Source organism: Rousettus aegyptiacus, unplaced genomic scaffold (genome assembly GCF_014176215.1).
Source record: "Rousettus aegyptiacus isolate mRouAeg1 unplaced genomic scaffold, mRouAeg1.p scaffold_m13_p_12, whole genome shotgun sequence".
NCBI classification, from domain to species: Eukaryota; Metazoa; Chordata; class Mammalia; order Chiroptera; family Pteropodidae; genus Rousettus; species Rousettus aegyptiacus.
The window spans coordinates 59,858,537-59,880,247 of NW_023416287.1; the positions used below are offsets into that span (position 1 = coordinate 59,858,537).

Here is a 21,711-nt window from a genome sequence, read left to right on the forward strand (position 1 = left end):
AATTTATTTTGTTTGTTTGTTTTGTTCTTACTTGTTCCACAAGTAAATAAAATCATATGGCATTTGTTTTTCTCTGTCTGACTTTACTCAGTATAATATCCTTTAGGTCCTTTCATGTTGTTGTAGATGGCAAGATTTTATATTTCATGGCTGAGTAATACTCCATCACACACACACACACACACACACCCCTCTTCTTTATCCATTTATTCATCGATGGACACCCAAGTTACCTTCATATCTTGGCTACTGTAAATATTGCAATGAACATATGGATAAACATGTCTCTTCAAAATAGTATTTTGGGTTTCCTTGGATAAATACACAGAAGTGGGATTATTGGATCCTTTGTCTCTTGGTACAGCCTTTGTTTTAAAGTCTGTTTCATCTAGTATAAGTATTGCTACTCCAGCTTTTTTTTTTTTTATTTCTAGTTTTATAAAATCTCTTTTTCCATCTCTTTACCTTCAATCTATGTGTGTCTTTTTATCCGAAGTGAGTCTCTTGTAAACAGCATGTGTCAGGGTGTTCTTATCCATTCAGCCACCCTATGTCATTTGGTGCATTTAATCCATTTGCATTGAAAGTAATTGTTGATAGATATGTACTTATTGCTATTTTATTTTTCATATATATATATTTTTTCTTCTTAACAAGGCTCTTTAACATGTCTTTTAATACTAATTTGGTAATGATAAACTCCTTTAGCTTTTTCTTGTCTGGAAGGCTCTATCTGTCCTTTGATTTTAAACAATAACTTTTCCGGATAGTGTAATCTTGGTTGTAGGTCCTTACTTTTCCTCACTTTGAATATTTTGTGCCAGTCCCTTCTGGCCTGCAAAGTTTCTGTTGTAAAATCAGCTGACAGTCTTATGGGAGCTCCCTTATAGGTAAATTAGATGCTTTTCCCTTGCTGCTTTTAAGATTCTTTGTCTTTAACCTTTTTGATGTGTGTTTGGTGTAGGCCTCTTTGGGTTCATCTTGTTTGGGACTGTGTGCTTCCTGGGCTTGATTGTCTGTTTCCTTCACCAGGTTAGTGACATTTTTGTCATCATTTCTTCAAATAGGTTTTCAATTCCTTGCTCTCTCTCTTCTTCTTCCGATACTCCTATGATGTAAAGGTTGGTATGCTCGAAGTTATCCTACAGTCCCCTTAAATTATCCTCATTTTTTGGATTCTTTTTACTTGTTGCTGTTCTGATTAGGTGATTTTTGCTACCTTATCTTCTAAATTGCTGATTCGATCCTCTATTTCATCTAATCTATTGTCGATCTACTGTTGATTCCCTCTAATGTACTCTTCATTTCAGTCTTCATTTCTGACTGGTTCTTTTTTATGTGTTCTATCCCTTAGTTCTTACTAACTTCATCTACTCTTAAGTTTATTGAGCATCCTTATATCCGGTGTTTTGAACTCTGTATCTGGTAGATTGCCTATCTCCATTTTGTTTTAGTTCTTTTCCTAGAAATTGGTTCTTTTTGTTTTTGTTTTTGTTTTTTTCATTTGGAACATTTTTCTTTGTCTCCCTATTTTGGTTGCTTCCCTATGTTTGTTTCTATGCGTTAGGCAGAGATGCTACATCTTCCATTCTTAGTAGAGTGGCCTTATTTAGTAGGTGACCTTTGGTTACCTGAGCCAGGTCCTCCAGGTATGTCCCTCGTGTGGGTTGTGTGTGCCCTCCTGTTGTAATTGAGCCTTTGTTGCTGTTTGCATGTCAGTAGAAGGGATTAAACCTCAGGCTGATTGGTTGTGAGGACTGGCTGTGACTACAGTGAAAGAGCTATTTATTGTGCAGGAGATGGTCCTCTGGAGCAAGATTTGCTTTAGCAGGGCTCTGATGCCTGCCCAGTTTTTCCTTTGGATGTGTCGTGGGTGGTAGTCTGGTGTGGTCTGAAGCTTGTTGCTGGATTTGCTTCTGGGGTCTCGTTGGAGGGTCTCTGTTGTAGTCCACAGTCATCTGCTGCCTGTGCCATGCCTAGGGCTAGTTGGTATGTGCTACAAAGTAATCTGCAGGTGATTGCTGCTCGTGCTGGGCTTGGAAGTGCCTGGGAAAGGCTAAGCTGTGAACCGAGGCTGGCTGCCGATAGCGCCAAGCTTGGGGCTGCTTAGCAAGAGCTACAGGGCACACTGAAGCCAGTGCTGTTTATTTGGGATTTATGAACCTTTGCAAGATTTTAGGAAAGTCTGCAGCTTAAGCCAAGATAGGCCATTTGTATGGAAAAGCCACCAGAAGTGGCTCAGGTGGGGTGAGGCCTCAGAATCACCAGGGGCAGGGCAAACAGTGTTAATTATGTTAATAAACAGTGGTTTCTATCCTCACTTTTGTCTGGGAGAAAGCTGCCCCTCCAGCTCTTGCCCCGAAGTGAGACAATTCAGTTCCTCCCCATATGTCCCTGGCACCCTTCACACTGCTGTGGCAGCTCTGGAGCTCCCAGCAGTTGAGTCCATCAACAAGTAAGTTCATATGCAGAACCTTTAAAAGGAATCTCTGGGTCTCCAGCAACCTTCTGTCTTACTCAGCCACTATCTCTGCTAGTTTTTACAGCCAGAAGTTGTATTTCTCTTCCAAGCACTGGGACCCCTCCCTCCTCAGGAGGGACTTCTGCAGCTGAGATATCCCTACCAATTTTTAACTACCATACATGGTTGCGGAACCATTGTGTTCTTAGTCTCTCCTTCCTACCAGTCTCCACATGGCTTCTTCTGTATACCCTTAGTTGTAGGACTTCTTTCAGCTAAACTTCAGGTGATTCTCAATGATGCTTGTTTTGTAGTTTTGTTGTAATTTTGATGTGGTCATGAGAGGAAGCAAGCACAGTGTTTACGTACTCTACTATCCTGACTGGAACTCATAACATTCTTAATGGTGAAAGACAAACAGCATTCTTTCAAAGATTAGAAAAAGACAAAGATGTCTGCTTTTATCACTATTATTCAACATTATATTATAAGTCCTTGCCAGTATAATAGGACAGGAAAACAAAATAAAAGGCATATAGGTAGAGGGAAGAAATAAAATAAGTTGTTACTTCGTTATTTCTTTTATAGAGCCAAAATTTTAAATTTGATGTTCAGTTCATCAAAAAAAAATTTTTTTTAATAGAACTTGTTTGGGTGTCATGTCTAAGAACTCTTTTGCCAGGCCCTAAGTTATGAAGATTTTCTCTTCTGCCTTTTGATAGAAGCTCGTAGTTTACATTAGGAGTTAATTTTTATATAAAAGAGGAGGTGTTGAGGTCAAGATAGATTTTTTTTTTTACTTGTGGATGTACAGTTGCACCAATATTTGTTGAAAAGACTGATTTTTCAATTGAATTGTTTTCCACAAAATCAATTGGCAATATTTATATGGATCTATTTATCGGTTTTCTGTTTTGTCTCATTAATCTATGTGTCTGTCCTTTGTCAATACCACGTTATTTTGATTTCTGTAACCTTACAGTACTTCTTAAAATTATGTGTAGTAATTCTTCCAATTTTGTACACTTTTTTCAAAACAAACTTAGCTTTTCAGTTCCTTTGCCTTCTCATATAAATTTTAGACTCAACTTATATCTATAAAAAATTATTGGGGTTGTGTTAAATCTGTAGATCAGTTTGGAGAAAATCGAAATTTACTATGTTGACTCTTGTAATCCATGAATGCAATATGTCTCTCCACTTAGCTATTTTCTTTTATTACTTTTATCTGCATTTTGTGATTTATACCATACAAATATTTGTACATTAGATTTATGTGTAAGAATTTCATTTGGTGAGGTACTATTATAAGTGGCATTTTTAAAAACTAATTCTTCCAAATGCACCTTAATGGTATTTCGAAATATGGTTATTGTATATATTGACCTTGCATCTTGAAACCTTGCAAAACTCATTTATTAGTTTTAGGAGGATTTCAATTTTCAGTTTTTTGTAGCTAACCTGAGGTTTTCTGTGTAGGTAATCATGTCTTTTGCAATCCTGTTTCCAAACCTCTAACTCAATGGCGGACTGTTTTTACTGAACTGAGCTTGTCATCTTCATCCACTGTGTGTGCCAAGTCTGCATTAATGCACAGAACTTCCTTCTGTTCCAATTAAAAGTGCCTGGTTTTTCCGTATTGTGCTGGATGAGATACATTTGTTTTTGAGAAAGTTAATTGTAAATCTAGGACCAATCAAAACTATATTCAGTTTGATTTTTGCTAGAGTATTGAAGAATCTTCTACCATATCGTGTGAAATTTCAGAAAACCAAAGTTTAATTTGCAGAGTGGGAGAAAATGTTTTACTACACAGGGAGGGAAATTTGAGGTCAATTTAAAAACTTTATTTGGTGTGACTATCTTGCAAATACCATTTCTCTACAGGGAATGACTTTAAAATATAGCTTGTTTGATTTGTGCTGCAGGGTAGATTAACTAAAATTATATTTTGTCACCTAGAATTTCAGGATGTGACAGCATCAGGCTATAAAACAATATATTTTATTTAAAAGGTCAGCATGAACAAAAGATAGTTTACAGCTAAGTAAACACACAATTTAGAAGATGGATAACTGCCCTGTAATTTGTGGAGCCAATGGGAAATGTTCTTAATTCATTTTCTTTAGTGTTTTCTGCTTTACCACAGATTCAGTTACTTATGGCTTATTCTTTGTCATCGTCTAAAATAACCTGAAGTGACCTTTACATTATATCTCCTATTTTTATCCTGCTTTTTTAAAAATATTTTTTAAAAATATTTTTTAAAATGTGTTAAAGATTTGATTAATGTTCTCTTAAAAGAATAGTGTGTGCGTGTGTGCGTGCGTGTGTGTGTTTGTGTGTGTAAAAGGCTCCCCAGTAGGTTACTTTCAGTTGACTGTCTTGGAGTCTGATCCTGTTGGAATATTTGTTTAGTAACCAGGGTCAGGTTCTTTCTTCCTTTCCCTCCATCATAATAAGATTTTGATAGAAATTGAGCATTCTTCCTCTTCTGGAAAAACTTAAGGATCTGTATAGTGATACTTTATTTTGACTTCCTCACCTTGTTTTCTTTTTTTTTTTTAAAGGATACCATTCGACACTTACCTACCTTGGTAAAATGATGCTGTATTTCATGCTTTTATTTTTCAGTTTGAATGTCTTCTCTGACTTTTAGTGGCGTATCTTTCATTAATACACCTGTATAGTTTAGTCCTACATACTAAAAAATTATACTTTGTAGATTTGGTCATTCTGGATTAAGAATGATGAAAGCTATACAATAAAACAGTGCTAACTCACTTTCAGTTTTTGGCATGAAGAAATACAGAGTAAATCCATGCGAAAGTGTGCTGTATTAAAAAGGTTTATAATGAGAACACTTGCCTCTGAGTTCTTTTTTTCCCTCTTAATATTTGTGTGACCTTTATGAAGTTTTTCTAAACTCTTAGAGCCTCACTGTCTTCCTTAGTAAAAAAAAAAAAAAAGGAGGGGGGGGAAGGGAGGAGGAGAGATTAAGTATATATATAGTTTCCATGTTATAAGAATTAATATGTATCTTTCTGGTTGAGTTGAATGAGTTAATTTTTAGAGACGTTTGTAAATGATACAGTACTGAATGTTTCCTGTAAAATATTAAAATTGTTTTTAATCTTAAAAGGTTGACAATAATTTCAACAATTTTTCTCCAATTTACTGTTTAATTTATTCTTCATGCATTTCTTACCTGTGCCTAAACTAAGAGATTAAGGTCTAGATGATTTTCTTCTTTTTCTTCTACTCTGTACTTCTTTACCTAAATTCTGCTTCCTAAAGGTTCAGAGATTCAGGACTAAAAAGTTTGTTGGAGTAAGTGAATCAGGAAAGATGTGTCTGTTTTACACTGTAGCTTATTTGGTGAGGAACACAGAAACAGGCTTAGAGATCAGTTTTGTTCCTCCTCTGAGCATGACTGTGTGTTAATGTTGCTTTTTTTTTTTTTTTTCTCCATTCTGTCTTCTAGTTACAACAGTTGGAGCTTGCGCAGATACAGCATAGAGATGCTAACCTTACAGCTCTTGCAGCTATTGGACCAAGGAAAAAGAGACCACTAGAATCTGGGTCTGGAAATGAGGTATTGAAACAATGTTTGTTATTTTATTTTTCATGTCAAGAAAACAAGCAAAAAGGAACAAAGACACGCAAATAGTTTACCCTACCTTGCACACTATTGCTGCCAAACACTTATGAAAATTCCCCTTTGCCTATTTTATAAAACCTTAAATATTTAATTGGTTTGATAGAAATATATCACCTTGAACTTTACTCCTACATATTACTTATTTTGTAATTATTCCTACCTGCCCCTATCTCTAGTTATACTGAATCTATCTCCATTTTCATTCTGCACATTCTTTCTAGCAGTTCCCTATAATCCTCTCCCCTCTGTGTATCTAAATCCAGTTTATGTATTAAGATTGACTCTGTCTTATTTCTTCCATGAACCCTGACTGTTCTTTCCCACACTGAATTCCCCTTTCCTGAGCGCATAACATGTATGCATAGCATTAATTATTCTCTATTCTCTGTATGCATATTTTTTTCTATGAGATTTTAAACTTCTTGAGCAAGACTATAATCCTATTTTATATCCCCCATAGAACTAGGCACATATATACTCAGTAAATACTATTAGTTGTTTAACACCCAGGAAGGATCTCACTTGCATCTTTAGGGCAATTATTTGATATCATGTTAGGTTTTCAGTTTGATCATCAGGGCTGAGATAGAGGTACAGTAGAGCCCTTAGATAGGGTCAGCAATGAGAGCTGCGGCTTTTCTGTTCTGCTCTGTGAGATTTAAGTGTGCTTTGAGACAGGTTCTTTCACAGCATTGACCCTTAACATTGACAGTTCCTAAATGAATGACATCTCAGTAGAAGGGTTTTTAAAAACCTAGTTGTTTTTTATTATAAATGTAACGAATGCAATGTGTTTACTTGCAAAAAAAAAAAATGGACAATATAAAATGTTTGAAAAAAAAACAAACGTTTACTCCTCACAGATTTCCAGTCTCCCATCCCCTGCCCAATCAGTTGTAGCCACTGTTAAGGTTTTCACATAGGCTTATAGAAATTTTTGGAATGTAGGCACATATCTCATATGCATTCACAAATCCATATGTTTGATTTTACTTTTACTTAAATATAGTTAAACTATACTTATTGTTCTTCCCTTAAGATTTTCCCACCCTTCCATAATCTCCCTCCATATATAATTTATCTCCATACTTTTAAAAGTATGACTGCAGTAACCTACTGTATCCATGGGGTCTGCATCCTTGGATTCAAGAAACCATTCATTGAAAATATTTGAAAAAAAAAGTTAATTATTGCTGATGTGTATTATGTAGGTAGGCCTATGAAGGTTCTGTTTGTACCGAACATGTACAGACTTTTTTTCTTGTCATTATTCCATAAGCAATGCAATATGACAACAATTTACATAGTATTTACATTGCATTAAAAGTACTCTAGAGATTATTAAAGTATATGGGAGGATGTGTGTAGGTTGTATGCAAATACTAGGCTATACTATACTATAAGGGACTTGAGCATCTATCTGTGAGGGTCCTGGAACCGATACCCTGTGGATACCAAGGGAGGACTATACTGTGTTTAGATAAACATAATTTATCCAACCAGTTCTCTTATGGCATTTAGGTTGTTTGCATGTTTTTGCTTTTATTGACTCAGAGAACAGTCTTGTACCTATTGTATGCTTGTCTGAGTAACTGTAGGCTAATTCCTAGAAATGCAAACATATACAAAGAAAGAGTGCATGAAAGAGTGCATAATGAATCCCTGTATACCCACCACCCTGCTACAACTACTATAAATGTATTCCTAATCTTGTTCCATTAACATTCACACCAATTTCCACAGGTAAGTTTTACACTCCTTTGGTTATTTTAAAATCAATCCTAGACCCATCATCGTTCTCTTCATAAGTATTATTTGCTGCTTTTGATTTTTGATAAATATTTTTAAATCACCCTCTGAATAAGTTTTATCAGTTTTTATACTCATTTCATCCCAATTCTCCTACACTCTCATTAACATTGAGGATAATCTTTGCCATCTGTTTGAAAATGCAATTTTTAATAATGTTTAAATTACAAGTAAAATTGGGCATCTTTTTCTATGTTTATTGGCACTTTCAATTTACTTTTTCCTACTGAGTTATGTTTTTTAATTGATTAAGAAAATGCTTCATACGCCACTCCACATTTCAGTTTTCTGGGCATTATTCATCTAAAAGTTTTTATTTTCATTTTTAAAAAATGAGTCCTTGTTTTTGTTTCTTGGGCTTTTATTGTATTTAGAGAGCTTTTTGCCCCCTTAATTGAGCTATAACTGACATTTAACTTAGATTAGTTTCAGATGTATAATACAATGTGTTAGTACTTTAAACATTTTACTTTTTAATTGCAAATGTTCGATTCATTCAGAATTTCTTTTGAATAAGAGTTGAGGTATGGATTTTGCTTTATTACCTCAGTTCTTCCTCATTCTCCCCCAGGTTAGTAAATCATTCCAACACTATTTATTCAGTAATTCTTTCTCCACTGATTCAAAATGCCACCTTTATCATACACAGTTTTGTATCAAATTCAAATTCCCATATGTATTTGAATTTGTTTCTATATACTCTGAGCCAGTGCTATCTAATAGATCTTTCTGTGATGAATATTTTCTGTGTCTGTGTTGTATTGAAGCCGATATGGCTGTTGAGCAATTGAGCTGTGGCTGTGTGATTGAGGAAATAAAGTTTTAATTTTTAAAAATTAATGTAAATTCTGTTGGTTCATATAGTGGACATCTGTTGTTCTGCCTACTCAGCATTCATTCTTTTTTATTACAACATGTCATTTTGGGGGAGATGGTGAGGATACCCTTACCAGTTCCCAGCCATTTGCTTTGAGAGAGATGGACCCCCTCACTCTCCTGATGTTTTTGGCTTCAGGATGAGAAGGAGCCTTAGATCGGGCTCTCAATTCCAGAACTTTGGACAGAGGTGATGGAATTACTGCCCAGAATTAGTGCAGGTCTGGAGTAGCTGAAGGGCACAGTGGGGGAGAAGCCCTTAAAACAAACAAACAAACAAACTTACTGTAAATTTTAATAGTCACATGCAGCCAGTAGCCACTGTATTAATGCAGCAAGACTACTCTATTGATGTGTATCTATCTATGACTATTTATGTTTAGTACCAAGCCTTTTGTTATACCATCTTAATAATTTTTAGTGTACAGTTCAGTGTTAAGCATATTCACATTGTTGTGCAACATAGCTCCACAACTTTTTTATCTGGCAAAACTCCCCACTTTCTTTCCCCAGCCCCTGGTAACCACCATTCTACTTTGATTCTGTGCATTTGACTACTTAGATGCCTCATGTAAATGGAGTCACAGTATTTGTCTTTTTGTAATTGGTTTATTTCATTCTGCCTAATGTCCTCAAGATTCTGGATCTTAATACCTTATATTTAAAAATATGGTAAAAACTAGCCCAGTCGAGAATTTTTTATGTTTCTACTTCTCTGGCACAGGATGATCCACTGCCCTTTATTTTTAGTCTATTTGTATTTAAATGTGTGTAAATATTTTATTAAAAATGGGACATGCTATTTAATCATTAAGCAGGTTTCCTAGATATAGCCTAGTTAGCATACTTTTTTCTTTCGTGGCAAGAGTAGTTATTTGTATTTTTTTTATCTACATAGTTATTATTATTTATAATATTATAACACCTCTGAAAAAAGTTACGGGGATGTCTAAGTTCGTGTCCTATTTTTCTATATGGTATCATTATATGACCAATTCTGTTTAATTGTTTGCATTGTGGGGAAGCATCATAGCGTGCTTCCAGGTTTGATTCTTCACTCTAAGTTTGATAACCTTTGACAAGTTCTTTGAACTCCACAGCTCAATTATCCCCATCTGAAAAATGGGTGTAATACCTGCCTTATAATGTTTTAGGGATTAGATTATATAAAGTGCTTAATTAGTTCCTGGCCTAAAGTACAGGCTTAATAAACGGCCATTGTTGTCATCATAGTAATAGTATCATTATGTTAGCTTTTAATAGTATTTCACAAGTAGTACTAGTGGTCCATAATAAATTTGAAGTAGTATCCATTAATCTCTTCAGAGCTTCTCTTCTTTATCTCATTTGAGGTTGTCACAAACTTTAAAAGCATTAAGCATTTTCTGGTTTGTAATAATCAGAGAGTTTTAAGTGTTTTCATTGCTTGCATGTTTGAATCTGAAAAGGCCCATAGGGTGGGGTATGAAAGAGAAATGTGCTGTTGGTGTTCAAACAGTGATAAAAATCAGTTTATGTGATTTATCAGCATCAAAATGCAAAATTATTTTTAAATTTCAACCAGATGTGTTCTAACTTGGATATAAATATATTGAAGTGTTGTTTGCTTGGTGCTTCTTCAGTTTTGAGAATTTAGGTATGTGTATTTTCCCTGTATTTACTGGACTTTAAACTTATACAGTTATCAGACTTACTGAATTATTCTACAGCCAGTACTTTAAGTATAGTGCCAACCTGAATTGAAAACATCCATTTCTTTAATGAGCTGGTGACATTTTAATACAATACTTACTTTAAAATAAGCAGAAGACTGCTATCTTTTTTGTTGATTTTTTTTTGTATTAATGGTGTTTTAACTAACTTTAAAGGCAATTGTTTAAAAATGGGAAACTAGAAAGAAGTCTGTTGTATGCTTTTTCAGTCTTTAAGAATACTGATGATTTATTTGCCTCTCCAAGCTTAAATTTCATTAGTCAAGATTGTTTAAAGCCCTTTATTCACTTGTTTTATTCCCTTTCAATGCAAAGATGACATGTGAACCATTATATTTTTAATATTCTGTACCTTAGAAACCAAGGCTTTAGTTTTTGTTGGCTTCTTTCTAGATAGGAACCTGAAATCTTAACTCTGTCACTTAAATTTGCTATTCTAAGTATATAATCCCATAGGAGAGAGAGGTAGAATCTAGTTCTTTGTAGAGTGACCTCTTAGTTCACATGCAGGTTTTCTTCTACCGGTGGGGAGAGCTTTCAGAATGATGATTTTAAAAATACTGAAATTCAGAAATTAAGTTTAGTACCTTTAGCATTCATAGATTACCATTTTTGCATGTAATAAATCAACAACAATAATAATAAATTTGGAGAAATTAGTTGTAGACCTTCTTCCTTTAGTGTGTGTTTTTTTCTGTTATGTAAAACAAAGCAAAAATGATGCTTTTTGTCCTTAAGATTTTTCTGTTTGTACAATATATGTATTAAACTAGCCTCTTACAGATTTATATTTGATAGTCTCAGAAGTCTTCGTAAAGTTGAATAGCATCAGCTGCTGTCTCCTCATTATCCTGGCCAAAAGCAACAGGTACCAGTTTTCATTTTGAACCAAATATTTATACCATAAGCCTGTTGTCTTTAAGGGAGGGATATAGTTAAAATTTACTACTAGGAGTACTTGAATTTGTCCTTAATTTACTGCTGTGGTTTGAAGTTATATATAAGAATATATATATGGAGTTAGTTTTTAACTTAATATAGATTATACAGATACTTTAAGATTTATAGTATTTACATGCGTTCATATTGCTTAGGTGATGTGTTTGGGGTTCTTTAGAATATTAAGACATTAATAACTTTACTTTCTGTCTTATTTTTCGATCCTTGGATTAGAAAGCATCTTTTCCCCTATTAGTAGTACTTTCAAAGAGTTCATGTAACTTATTAAATGATCCAACATTCATAACAAGTTTCTTTAGTTTTGTTGAATGTAAATATGGGTTTTCTTTTAACATCTAAAAAATCATATCTTTAGACATAAAGGTGGTTTTTGGAGCTTTGAATGTACAAACTTTAGAATGTCAGCATGCGGTTTAATGCATTTTTCCAAACAAATAAATGAGGCCTCTTGAGAACATTTAATTAGTCGGTTAGCTTGAAAATCCTGGTGTTTCTGTAAAAAGTAAGTGGTTACTGTACCAAATCAGCTATATGGTGCTTATAGTAGTAATCATGTGTCCAGTATGTATTGCTTAAAATAGTGTTCATTTGCTAACCAAAACAAATAAATTATCATGTGGATAAATATATGCTCTTTCTATCTGGAAGTAGGTTAGAGTGTTACCTTATATAATTTTAACTTTTAGAGGTAAGAGAAAAAAGGGCTTTTATGAAACTTTATTTAGCAATAAATTAGAATATCCGATTGAAGATCGATTCTACTTTCAGACAAATGTATTTTTTCCACAGTAGACTTTAATTTCAGAAATGTCAGATATTGATAACAATTTTTCTCTCTCTCCCCACAATTAAGGATCCATTCCTAAAATGCACTTCTTCTGTACTATGCTTTTTTATTCGTGCGCCTTGAAAATAAGGCATTTCATTTGGGGCATTCTTGTAGTGTAAATGTGATAAAAATTTCCTGAGCTTTTATACATAACAAGTATATATGACAAGGTTTGAGTTAGCAAAGAAGAAATAATTTGTAATTATTAATTACAAATTAATATCAATTTGTAATATTAATTTGGCAAATTTATATTGAGTGCCTGCTCTTTTGAAAAATATACTTTCATTCTTATGAAAAAGAAAAATATTTATAGTCATTTTCATAGACTGCCAGAGATTTCACCTGGGCATACTACTGATTTAAGTATATCTGAGAAGAAATTTGTCAGAGTTAGTGGTACAAACATTCTCTCTCTGTTCATCATGATTTAATATTATACCCTTGGTGTCTTAGGATGTCATAGGTACTCAATAAAAGCATTGCTTAATGGGGTCCCAGAACTGCCTCTGGGTTTTTGAAGAAATCCGTGGAGTAGGTAGCTATTTTTCCCCCACTATGCTAATCCTTACAACAGTAGTCCCTCTTTCTCTCCCATTTATTTCTGTGCTTTGATGGTGTGCCTCTTCCGTGAAGTGAAAGTCAGCTAGTTAAGTGCTAGGTAATGATGCACCTATCTTTTAAAACAAGCACAGAAAGCACTCAGCAACAGCTTCTTGCTCACAGCCAAAAAATGAAGTCTGGAGGAAGATAGGATATCTTGCAAAGGGCAGTAATTGTCCTAAGGGTATGTTTTGTCCAAGAATGGCTGATACTCTGATGGTTGTTCTATGTGTCTGTATCAGGTAATGGGAAAAGTCATGAGACAGAGATGGAGTCTCTTGCTTTGTCTTCTTCAGAGAAGATGATATTAGGAATTTCTGGACTTAATTATTTTCTCTATTATTGCCTTTTCAAGAATAATTTCAGCATGGAGAGCAGGGTAGGGCTTCTAAAAAGTATACCACACATTTCTTTGTGCCTGGCAGAAAATATTATTTTGTTTTTATTTCTTGACTTCTCTTCACTATTTCTACCCACCTTTATATAAGGATAGTTATATAGAATTGTTAAAACCAGAGCCCTTTGGAATATAATATTTAGATTAGATTTCAGGGATAACTTACTGACAATGTTTAAACTATCATGAATTTACCTAGGTATGTAATCTCTTAAGATCCTTTCCAGTGCCAGCATTCTTAATTCTTTGAGTTTCTATGAAAATGGAAAAGATTCTCCTTAGAAAAGTACTGTGAGAAGGTGGATTGCTCATTCAACAGATGATTATTAGTTTTTCAGAGGGGAGGAAGAGGTCTCCTATGTCTGCCATGCTTTAAAGGTAGTACTACTTAAAGCAAGGAGACTAGAGTAGATAGCTTCTTATTTCAGAGGGAGGAGTGTAACTGGTCATGTTGAAAATGTTTAAGTTGGTATAGAGGAGTATTAGAAATAGCTCTTAAGTGTCTTGGGTATCCTTTCTGAAAATTACCATGACCTTACCGTTTTTTTTAGGTAAAAAACTATTGAGTATTGACAGATTCATATAGTCCAACCTAATGTAATTGTATATATGTGTGTATGTATTTATATACTTTTAAAATGCATATGTAATAAGTTTCCCTTTATCATGCACTTAGAATGTATGATCTTCTTTTGTCCTTCTAACTCTTTTCTATGATCTTATGATTATTTTCCTTCAATGAAAAATTAAGGTACAGTGAGGAAGAGTTTTTCAGAGTTCCACAATTAGTAGATGGAGGAGCCCAGATGCACATCCAAAGAATTTGATGTTAACCACTATAGTAAAAGTATTAGTCTACAACTTGTGGAGCAGTGTGTCTTGGACATTTTCCCATATTCATACATACTTTCGTGCCATAATTCACTGATCCACAAACTGACACTTAGAATATTTTCATTCATTTACTATAAATAGCGAATCTCCTATATCTTCATGCACTCATTTATTTTGCAGATTGATTTCTATATGTGGAATTTCTGGGTCAAAGGATATGTAGGCACTTCTTAAACCTTAATAGATATTTCGATAATGCTTTCCAAAAACTTTGTGCCACTACTGTGTAAATGCATATGTCCCCATTCCCTTGTCAGCAACAAATACGATCAATTATTTTTAAATGTTCCAGTCATTACAATTTTACATTTATTGTATCTCTACCATTCTTATGTGCCCTCTTCAAGGGTTGAGGTTCTGTTTTTTGTAGGAAAACATGGTGTAGAATGTAAAATACCCTATGAAGGAAATTCTTGGATTTTTAAAACTTTATTCAAATTGTTAATGGATGATTTTGCATAACTTAGAAATGTGTGTATTTTGCAATAGAGAACCAAGTCAATTTGGTTGAATTCAATTCTTATGGGTAATAGAATGATTTTACATAGATGTCATTTTGTTTTCATCATTTGAGGATATGAGTAGGTTATAATTGAAATACTAAGCCTAAAATGATTTGGGGGAACTCAGCAGCTTAAAATCTGTTAGGGGACAAACAGAATTTCTCAAATATATTTGTCTTTTTCTGATTGCTACTGTGGGTGATTGTTCATTCCTAAAAGTGCATAAGCAATTTAACTAAAAGGCTATTGACATGAAAGGGCACAGCTTTAATCTTCATGTCCTTGAGGGGCACAGACAGTGCCATTCTTTACCTCTGTTCTCTTTTGCAAGGCTACAGGGGAACCATAATTTTTGAAGTGTGCGTTGTTATCTATTACAGCTGGCTTATTACAGAGTTAAACAGATTTATTATCTAACACTTTCTGTAAATATCATGTAGATTCATTAGGATTTAGAGCGTGTTATTGCTTTAGATAAAGAAGCTGCTCCTTATATTTTGAGACATATTTTTTACATCTTACTTTGTTCACCCTTCCATAAATAAATCTGCCTTTTTCATTAATGACTTAAATATAAATCTAAATGTTAGTTGGATCTTTTAAATTTTCCAGAGATTTAAAGTTTGACTCTGTCAGCTATCTTCAGGGATTTCCTGTGAAATTCATTGAATTGCACATTATGGGTTTATTTTTCCTTCTTTCCAAATTCCATAAATAGACAAGAATAGAGGAGAAAAAAACACTAAAAGTATTCAGTAATATTTGATTTGAAATTGAAATTGATTTAGATTAGAGACTAGAGGCATTCTTTCTGAAAAAAATAAAATAAAATAACCAAGAGAGTAGGCCTCAAATATTAATAGTTAAGTGCCTTTTACATATGAACACATTGGTAAGGTAACCAGATATTTGAGGAAAGCCTCTTACATAAAAGATAAAAAGGATAATATGGAAGAAAAAAAATATATGAAGCAGATAGAAACTGAAAAGAAAAAAATATATAGCCATGAAATAAGAATAAAAAGCTGTTTTAAAAATGGCTGGGAAAAAATGAATGACTCCTGGAAAATAGAAAATATGATAGCAGAAATAAATATAGAAGGATTAGCGGTTAAAACTCAGAACAAATCCAAGAAAGGATTAAAAAAAAAAAAAAAAGAACAAAACTGGTATGGTAGATTTGTACTGTGTCCAATTAGCTATAAACTGGAGATTTATTTCCCAGAATTCCTTTTCTTGCATTGTTCCTGGTTAGCATGGGCCATGAGGTATTTTAATTTTGAAAGGAAGAAGTGAAGCTGCAGCCATATTCTTAGAAGGTCCATGTGGAAGCATTGGGAGCTGTTGTAACTTAGAAATGTTGTTTTCATGGGATTGGCAGTGTTTCTCAGCTCCCCTCAGATTCTCTCTTTCGGCTTCAGCTAACCCTGGGCCAGACCCATCACCAGACACAGAGTCAGCAGCTGAACATAAACAGTTTGACCAGGTTCACAATTACATGAAGCCAAATCTCTGAAATACTACTATATCCTATATCGTTCCTAGTGTTGTTCTCTGATGAAATGCCGACGGATACAGAAAATTGTACCGTAATCGCTGCAGAGAAGCAGCACCTTGAATGTTGGGTTCCTGAATCAGTTCTTGATTTTTCACAGTTGGTTCTCTGGTCTAATTAGATTTAAAGGCATTAATGACCTTGTTTATAGTAGTAAAGGGGACACTGGTGATCCATGACATGCAGTGGCAGAATGCTTACTTTATCACCTGTAGTCACCAGTCATCAAGTGCCCATAGAAGGCAAGGCTTTGGGAAAATGAGTATTTGCTACCACAGAACATTTGAGTGAAAATAAAAATAATTTGTTAGTCGATCCCTTCAGTGTACACAAGGAAACTTAGGGAAGGAAGAGGCTTTAGATTCTGAACTCAGAATCATCACATAAGGGTGTGAAAGCCTCTGATTGCTTTAAAAGAAACCCTATCTCTTATAGCCCAAAGGCTGGGATTTCAAAAACCCCAACAGAAAGTGTCCAATCCAATAGGTCTGAATTATAATGCAAATTAAATTTACAGTTTTGTAGAGTATCTGGTATTAAAGTTACTGACTTTGAGAAAGAATGGAAAACTAAAAATTGGGGTGGGAATATGGGCAGCTTCCAATGAAGCTGGGTACCTTGAACTTCTCGATTTTTCCTAGCCGCCTTTGACAGTCTTTCTACCACTGTCTGAGGGAGCTTAATCTCCTGACGTATTCGTAACGGCTTCCCTTAAATAGTTGCCTTGCAAGATGCTACTGATCTTTCTCAGGACCTATCCTCACGACCTCTCATTGTTTTTCTATACCTATAACCTGACTCAAGTTCCAGCAACCCACAGAGGGTGAGGTACTAAGTGTTACTACCCAAAAGAGGGATAATATACACTTTAAAAAACTGCATAATTTTGCCTGCAGTTAGCTGGAGAATGGTGTGGGAGTGGATCTTAAGGGTGTGAGATCAGAGTAGAAGGAATATAAAGTTGAATCAAGCTGAATTCGTTGAAACAGGCTCACTAACATCAACAGATTGAGGATATTAGGTCAGAGGGCTAGGAGTGGCTCTAACAGTTTGCTTGGCTGGTTGATGAAAACTACATTAAAAGGTAGCCTAAATAAAGTGAAATTGAAATAGATGTTAGAACTTTATTTGTATACTCTAGGGGAATTTATCCAAAGGCTTAGAGAGATTAGAATGCTAGAGTGGATTTTTCATAAAAACAAAACAAAAATTTGATCATGCATGTCCCTTGGGTGGGTCCAGAGGCTATTCCTTTTCTCAAAGCTCTAAGATACACATTTATGAGGGGAGCCGCAGCATACTTAAAGAACTCTATTGGCTATTCTCTTTCAGCCAGTAATGATGGGAATTGTTGCCGTCAAGCCAGGATCCTAAATTCAGTAGGAATCTCAGGTGGCTGAGGCAGGTGCTAAAGATAAAATGAGTGTGGTTACTGTAATGGTCAGCAAAGCCAAGTCACTAATCAGAATAGTCTGAGTTGCAGGGATTTTTGTCGTTGGTTAGTTTATTTTCATCAAAATAAATATTTATTGTAGGAAACTTAGAAAAGGAAATTAAAATTGTTCCCACATCCTGTTACATTTTTACAAAATTTATTAGCATAGTAGTATTTTTTGTTAACTTTTTTAACTTAATGATATAATGTGTATGCCTTATCCATTAAATGTTTTGCACATGTCATCAGCATACTATAATTTCTCCATCTCATTTATTGGACATTTTTTAGCTTCTGATATAATGTTGTGTGGTGGCAGCTTCACAGGGATCAGTTAAGTTGTTCGGGGGCTGAGGAATGTTTGGTAACAAGCCATTAAAAGACTTTACCTTTATATTTTTCTTCCAGATTTATTTGGCCTGAAGCTAAGAATGACAGCAGGATCTCAATTTTAAAAGTCCAAAGCTCATAATATGGTTCATTTTCATTGTTCATTCACATAAGTGATATTATTGGGCGGAGCTAGACATATGATCATACTACAAACATTGATTGAATACCAACTAGATGTTGAACTTTACTAAGAGGTACAAAAACCTTCCCTTCCAGAAAGTTAGAGGTAGTTACATTGCACTGAATACATGTGTTGGTAAAGTAATGTACAGAGTAATACTAAAGTACACAGGAGTTGGGGAAGACTGGTGTTCGTAGCATTGATTGGGGAAACATAATACCTACCTGAGTTGAGTCTTAACTTAGGTGATATGATACAAGGATAGGATAGAGAGATCGGAGGAGTTCCAGGGGGAGAGAATTACTGTCTGGAGCAAAGAGGAAACATGATTGGTGGAATGATCAATAGTTTGAGCCAGAAAGGAATGAGAAATGGGACAGTAGGGAGAAGCTTTGATATGCTCATAGATGACTATATATGTCATGCTTGGATACTTGGACTTGGGCCTGTGGAAGATTTTTAGCCACTAGAGTATTTTAAACAGGAAAATAGTATTATTAGATTACTTATTTTATAAAGATTATTCTCACTGCAGTGTAAGTAATATTAATACTGGTAATAAAGAGGTTTCTTAGAAAGTTGTTGAAGTAATCTAGGCAGAAGATAATAGAAATAAAAAAGTAAAAAGGTGTAGATAATTTGGAAATTGTTAAGGAGGTGGAACTAATTAGAAGTGACAAATGGCATGTAGAGAAAGAAAGGGTTAAGGATAACACATGATTTTCTGACTTGGCCATTGGAGGTTGAGTGGTATTACTATTTCTTTAAATAGGAAAGAAGAGAGAAAAAGGGAGGAATATGATTTGAAACTTGTTGAATTTAGGATACATTCAATTAGAAACTTCATTAAGAAATTAAACAGCGAGGACTTGAATTTAAGAAAGCATTTCTTGGAGGTAAAGATGGGAAGTGGTCATTGACATAGGACAACCAGTATTAATATTTATTGCTCCCATAATTATGCAACTAGTTAGACCTCAAAGCCCATGATTTCATGAAGTCACATCAGTCTGTTTTGACATATTACTTTTATAAAAGACTGTTGAAACACAGACTTAGAAATGACTAAATTCTAGGGCAGTGGAAGTTAACATGCAGGGTTGTCAGTTTTATGAAATAACTCAAGGAATAAAATTAAAGTCAGAAACGCTATCAGTTGCTTCAAAAGTTCTGCTTGTTCACCAGCAGAGGGCAGTCAGTCTTGAAGCTCAGTATTTTCTGCTCTGTGCCATCCTTAAGGCCTAAAAGCTCAGGCCTTTCAAATATAGATTTTTAGTGTTCTTGTTACACGATGCCAGGCATCCAGGGTTCTTTTAGTTTTCCTTGCTTCCAAGACTTACAAGACATTTATTTTTGTTCTGAAGCCAGATTTTCATTTTACCCTCTGTTTTCACGTATAGTTCTTGTTTCCTCCTTAAAATCCAAGACTTGAATCATACCTTAATAGCTGCCAGGGTAACATAGGGTTAGGGTAAAAATCAGGTAGGGAATCTGAGAAATGTAATGAATCTTTCCTTCTCTCTAATTAAATGACCCATTTTTTCCCTAGTTAACTATTAAGATTCAGGGACACATTTGTGTTTTCTTAGTCTTATGATTCAGGGAATACCATGGGAAAAGGTGACATTAGCTTCTATAGACAGTATTGATGAGTTTGGATGATTCTAGAAAGTGGCAAGTTCCTCCACTGTTTGATCCGAGGAGCCTAGAGAAACTTCCTGTCCCAGGATAGATCCTTCATTTGCCTACCACATGTCTGAAATGCCCATCAGTCTACCTTTTAGCTTTAGGCATTCAGAGCTCCACAAAATTCAAAACTTTCACTGGGAGATACAAGGTAAATGTAGCAGACAAATTATTTCTTTAAGTTAAAAAGGACTTAAGAGAATAGACCATAGACAGGAAAGTTTAGTTTTAACTACGGGATAGAAGGAAAGGCCCAGAACTAGGATTATACTATTTCCTGTTTATAAACCTTTAGTGTCTCCCAGTTGACTAATCAATCCATTTATTATGGTAAGGGGCAACATTTATAGAGTGTATACTATAGCCAGGCATTGTTCTCATTTAATTTTCAAGCCACCCTATGAGACACGTACTGTTACTATCCATATTTTGCAGATTAGGAAACTGCACAAAGAAGGTAAGTGTCAGAGGTTGCTTACGGAGGAGACAACTGGCGTTACCACCATTCAGTCCTCCTGTACATCTTATGTTGCCTGCAGCAGTTCCTTGCCCATAGTCAGTACCCATGTAACCCAGAAGACTTTTGAATTGAACCAACACATGGACTAGCATGAACCTAAGTTGCCTTGGATGCTGGTTCTGGAAACAGAGGCCCATATGAAGTCACTGAGAACCTAACTGGATCCATGAAGCCCCTGGGCTCATAGAGATGTTATTTCTGTCTCTCAGTATAGCAGTAATATAGTTTAAGGGAAAAACAAGTCGAGAAGTTTCTAAAGGTTTTACTTCACAGCACCCTCTCTGTTGAGGGAATAAAAATTTGGATACCTGGTTATTTTTAATGTTATTCTTAAAATGGTGTTTAGTTTTGTTTTAAATGGTAACCAATGGTGTTGTTTTTTTCTTATTAGAGTAGAAGAGTACCTCAAAAGTTTTATTATAAAAATAAGAAACTTTGTTTAGTGATATATAATTGAACAAATTAATGAAATCTAACCTAATTGACCTCATAGTGTTAGAATATGTTAACGTTTAGGTTTGATTACACTTCCAAGAACATCCATTGTGCACTGGATAAGTGAATTCTTTCTTTCTTTTACATTGAACTGCGTCTTCCATTTTACCTTTTTTTCCATCCAGGTGAAGAGTCCAAATTAAGGAATACCCTCATGTGGAAAGTTGATTGGGAAAACCCTCTATTTCAGAAATAAATAGTACATTGTCACATGTTTGTTTTTTTTTTTTTCTTTTTACGTATTATGGTCTCTTAACTGCATTAGTGTTCTTTGGCATTGGCAATGTAGTATGACCAGAAATCAGTCCTAAGTAGGTTTGGGGAAAGGACTTGTGGGGTGGAAGAAAATTGAAACTGATGGTGAAAGGCAAGTTTTGAATTTTTATGGCTTTAAATTATCTTCACACTCTACCTTCTTTACCATGGTCAATTGAGGGGTAGCTTATTATTCTGCCACATCATTGTGAAACTGACAGGTCAGACTGTGGATTTTCTCAGTCATAAGTGCAAGCATAAAAATGCTATATATGTGTATCCAGGTTCAAGAAAGATTGACTTTCTAGGTTATTTGGGGAAGAGAATGCTATCACCTTCATAAAGTTGTGAATTATGAAAGACATTTCTGTTGGGTTACCAAATGTCCCTTGGGGTTGGTTTCATTTATAACATTGCCTCAGGCCTTCTGCTGCATCCTGTTGGAATGACCTTCTTTTCAACCCTGTGCTGGCAGCTGTAATATGGCTCTGTCCCCTGGATCCTTTAGGCTTGTCACATGACAAACGTGAACTGTGACCCCTTTGT

The 21,711-nt window shown here is 34.8% G+C and overlaps 1 protein-coding gene across 3 annotated transcripts in view; it reads left to right on the forward strand.

Moving 5' to 3' along the window:
- TAF4B (TATA-box binding protein associated factor 4b) overlaps positions 1 to 21,711 on the forward strand; it is a 112,736-nt gene that overhangs the window by 85,220 nt on the left and 5,805 nt on the right. For all 3 annotated transcript variants that reach the window (XM_036229923.1, XM_016160093.2, XM_016160094.2), the window contains one exon: positions 5,946 to 6,056. In XM_036229923.1, the coding sequence (XP_036085816.1) occupies positions 5,946 to 6,056 (111 nt within the window). The remainder of the gene's footprint in view (positions 1 to 5,945; positions 6,057 to 21,711) is intronic.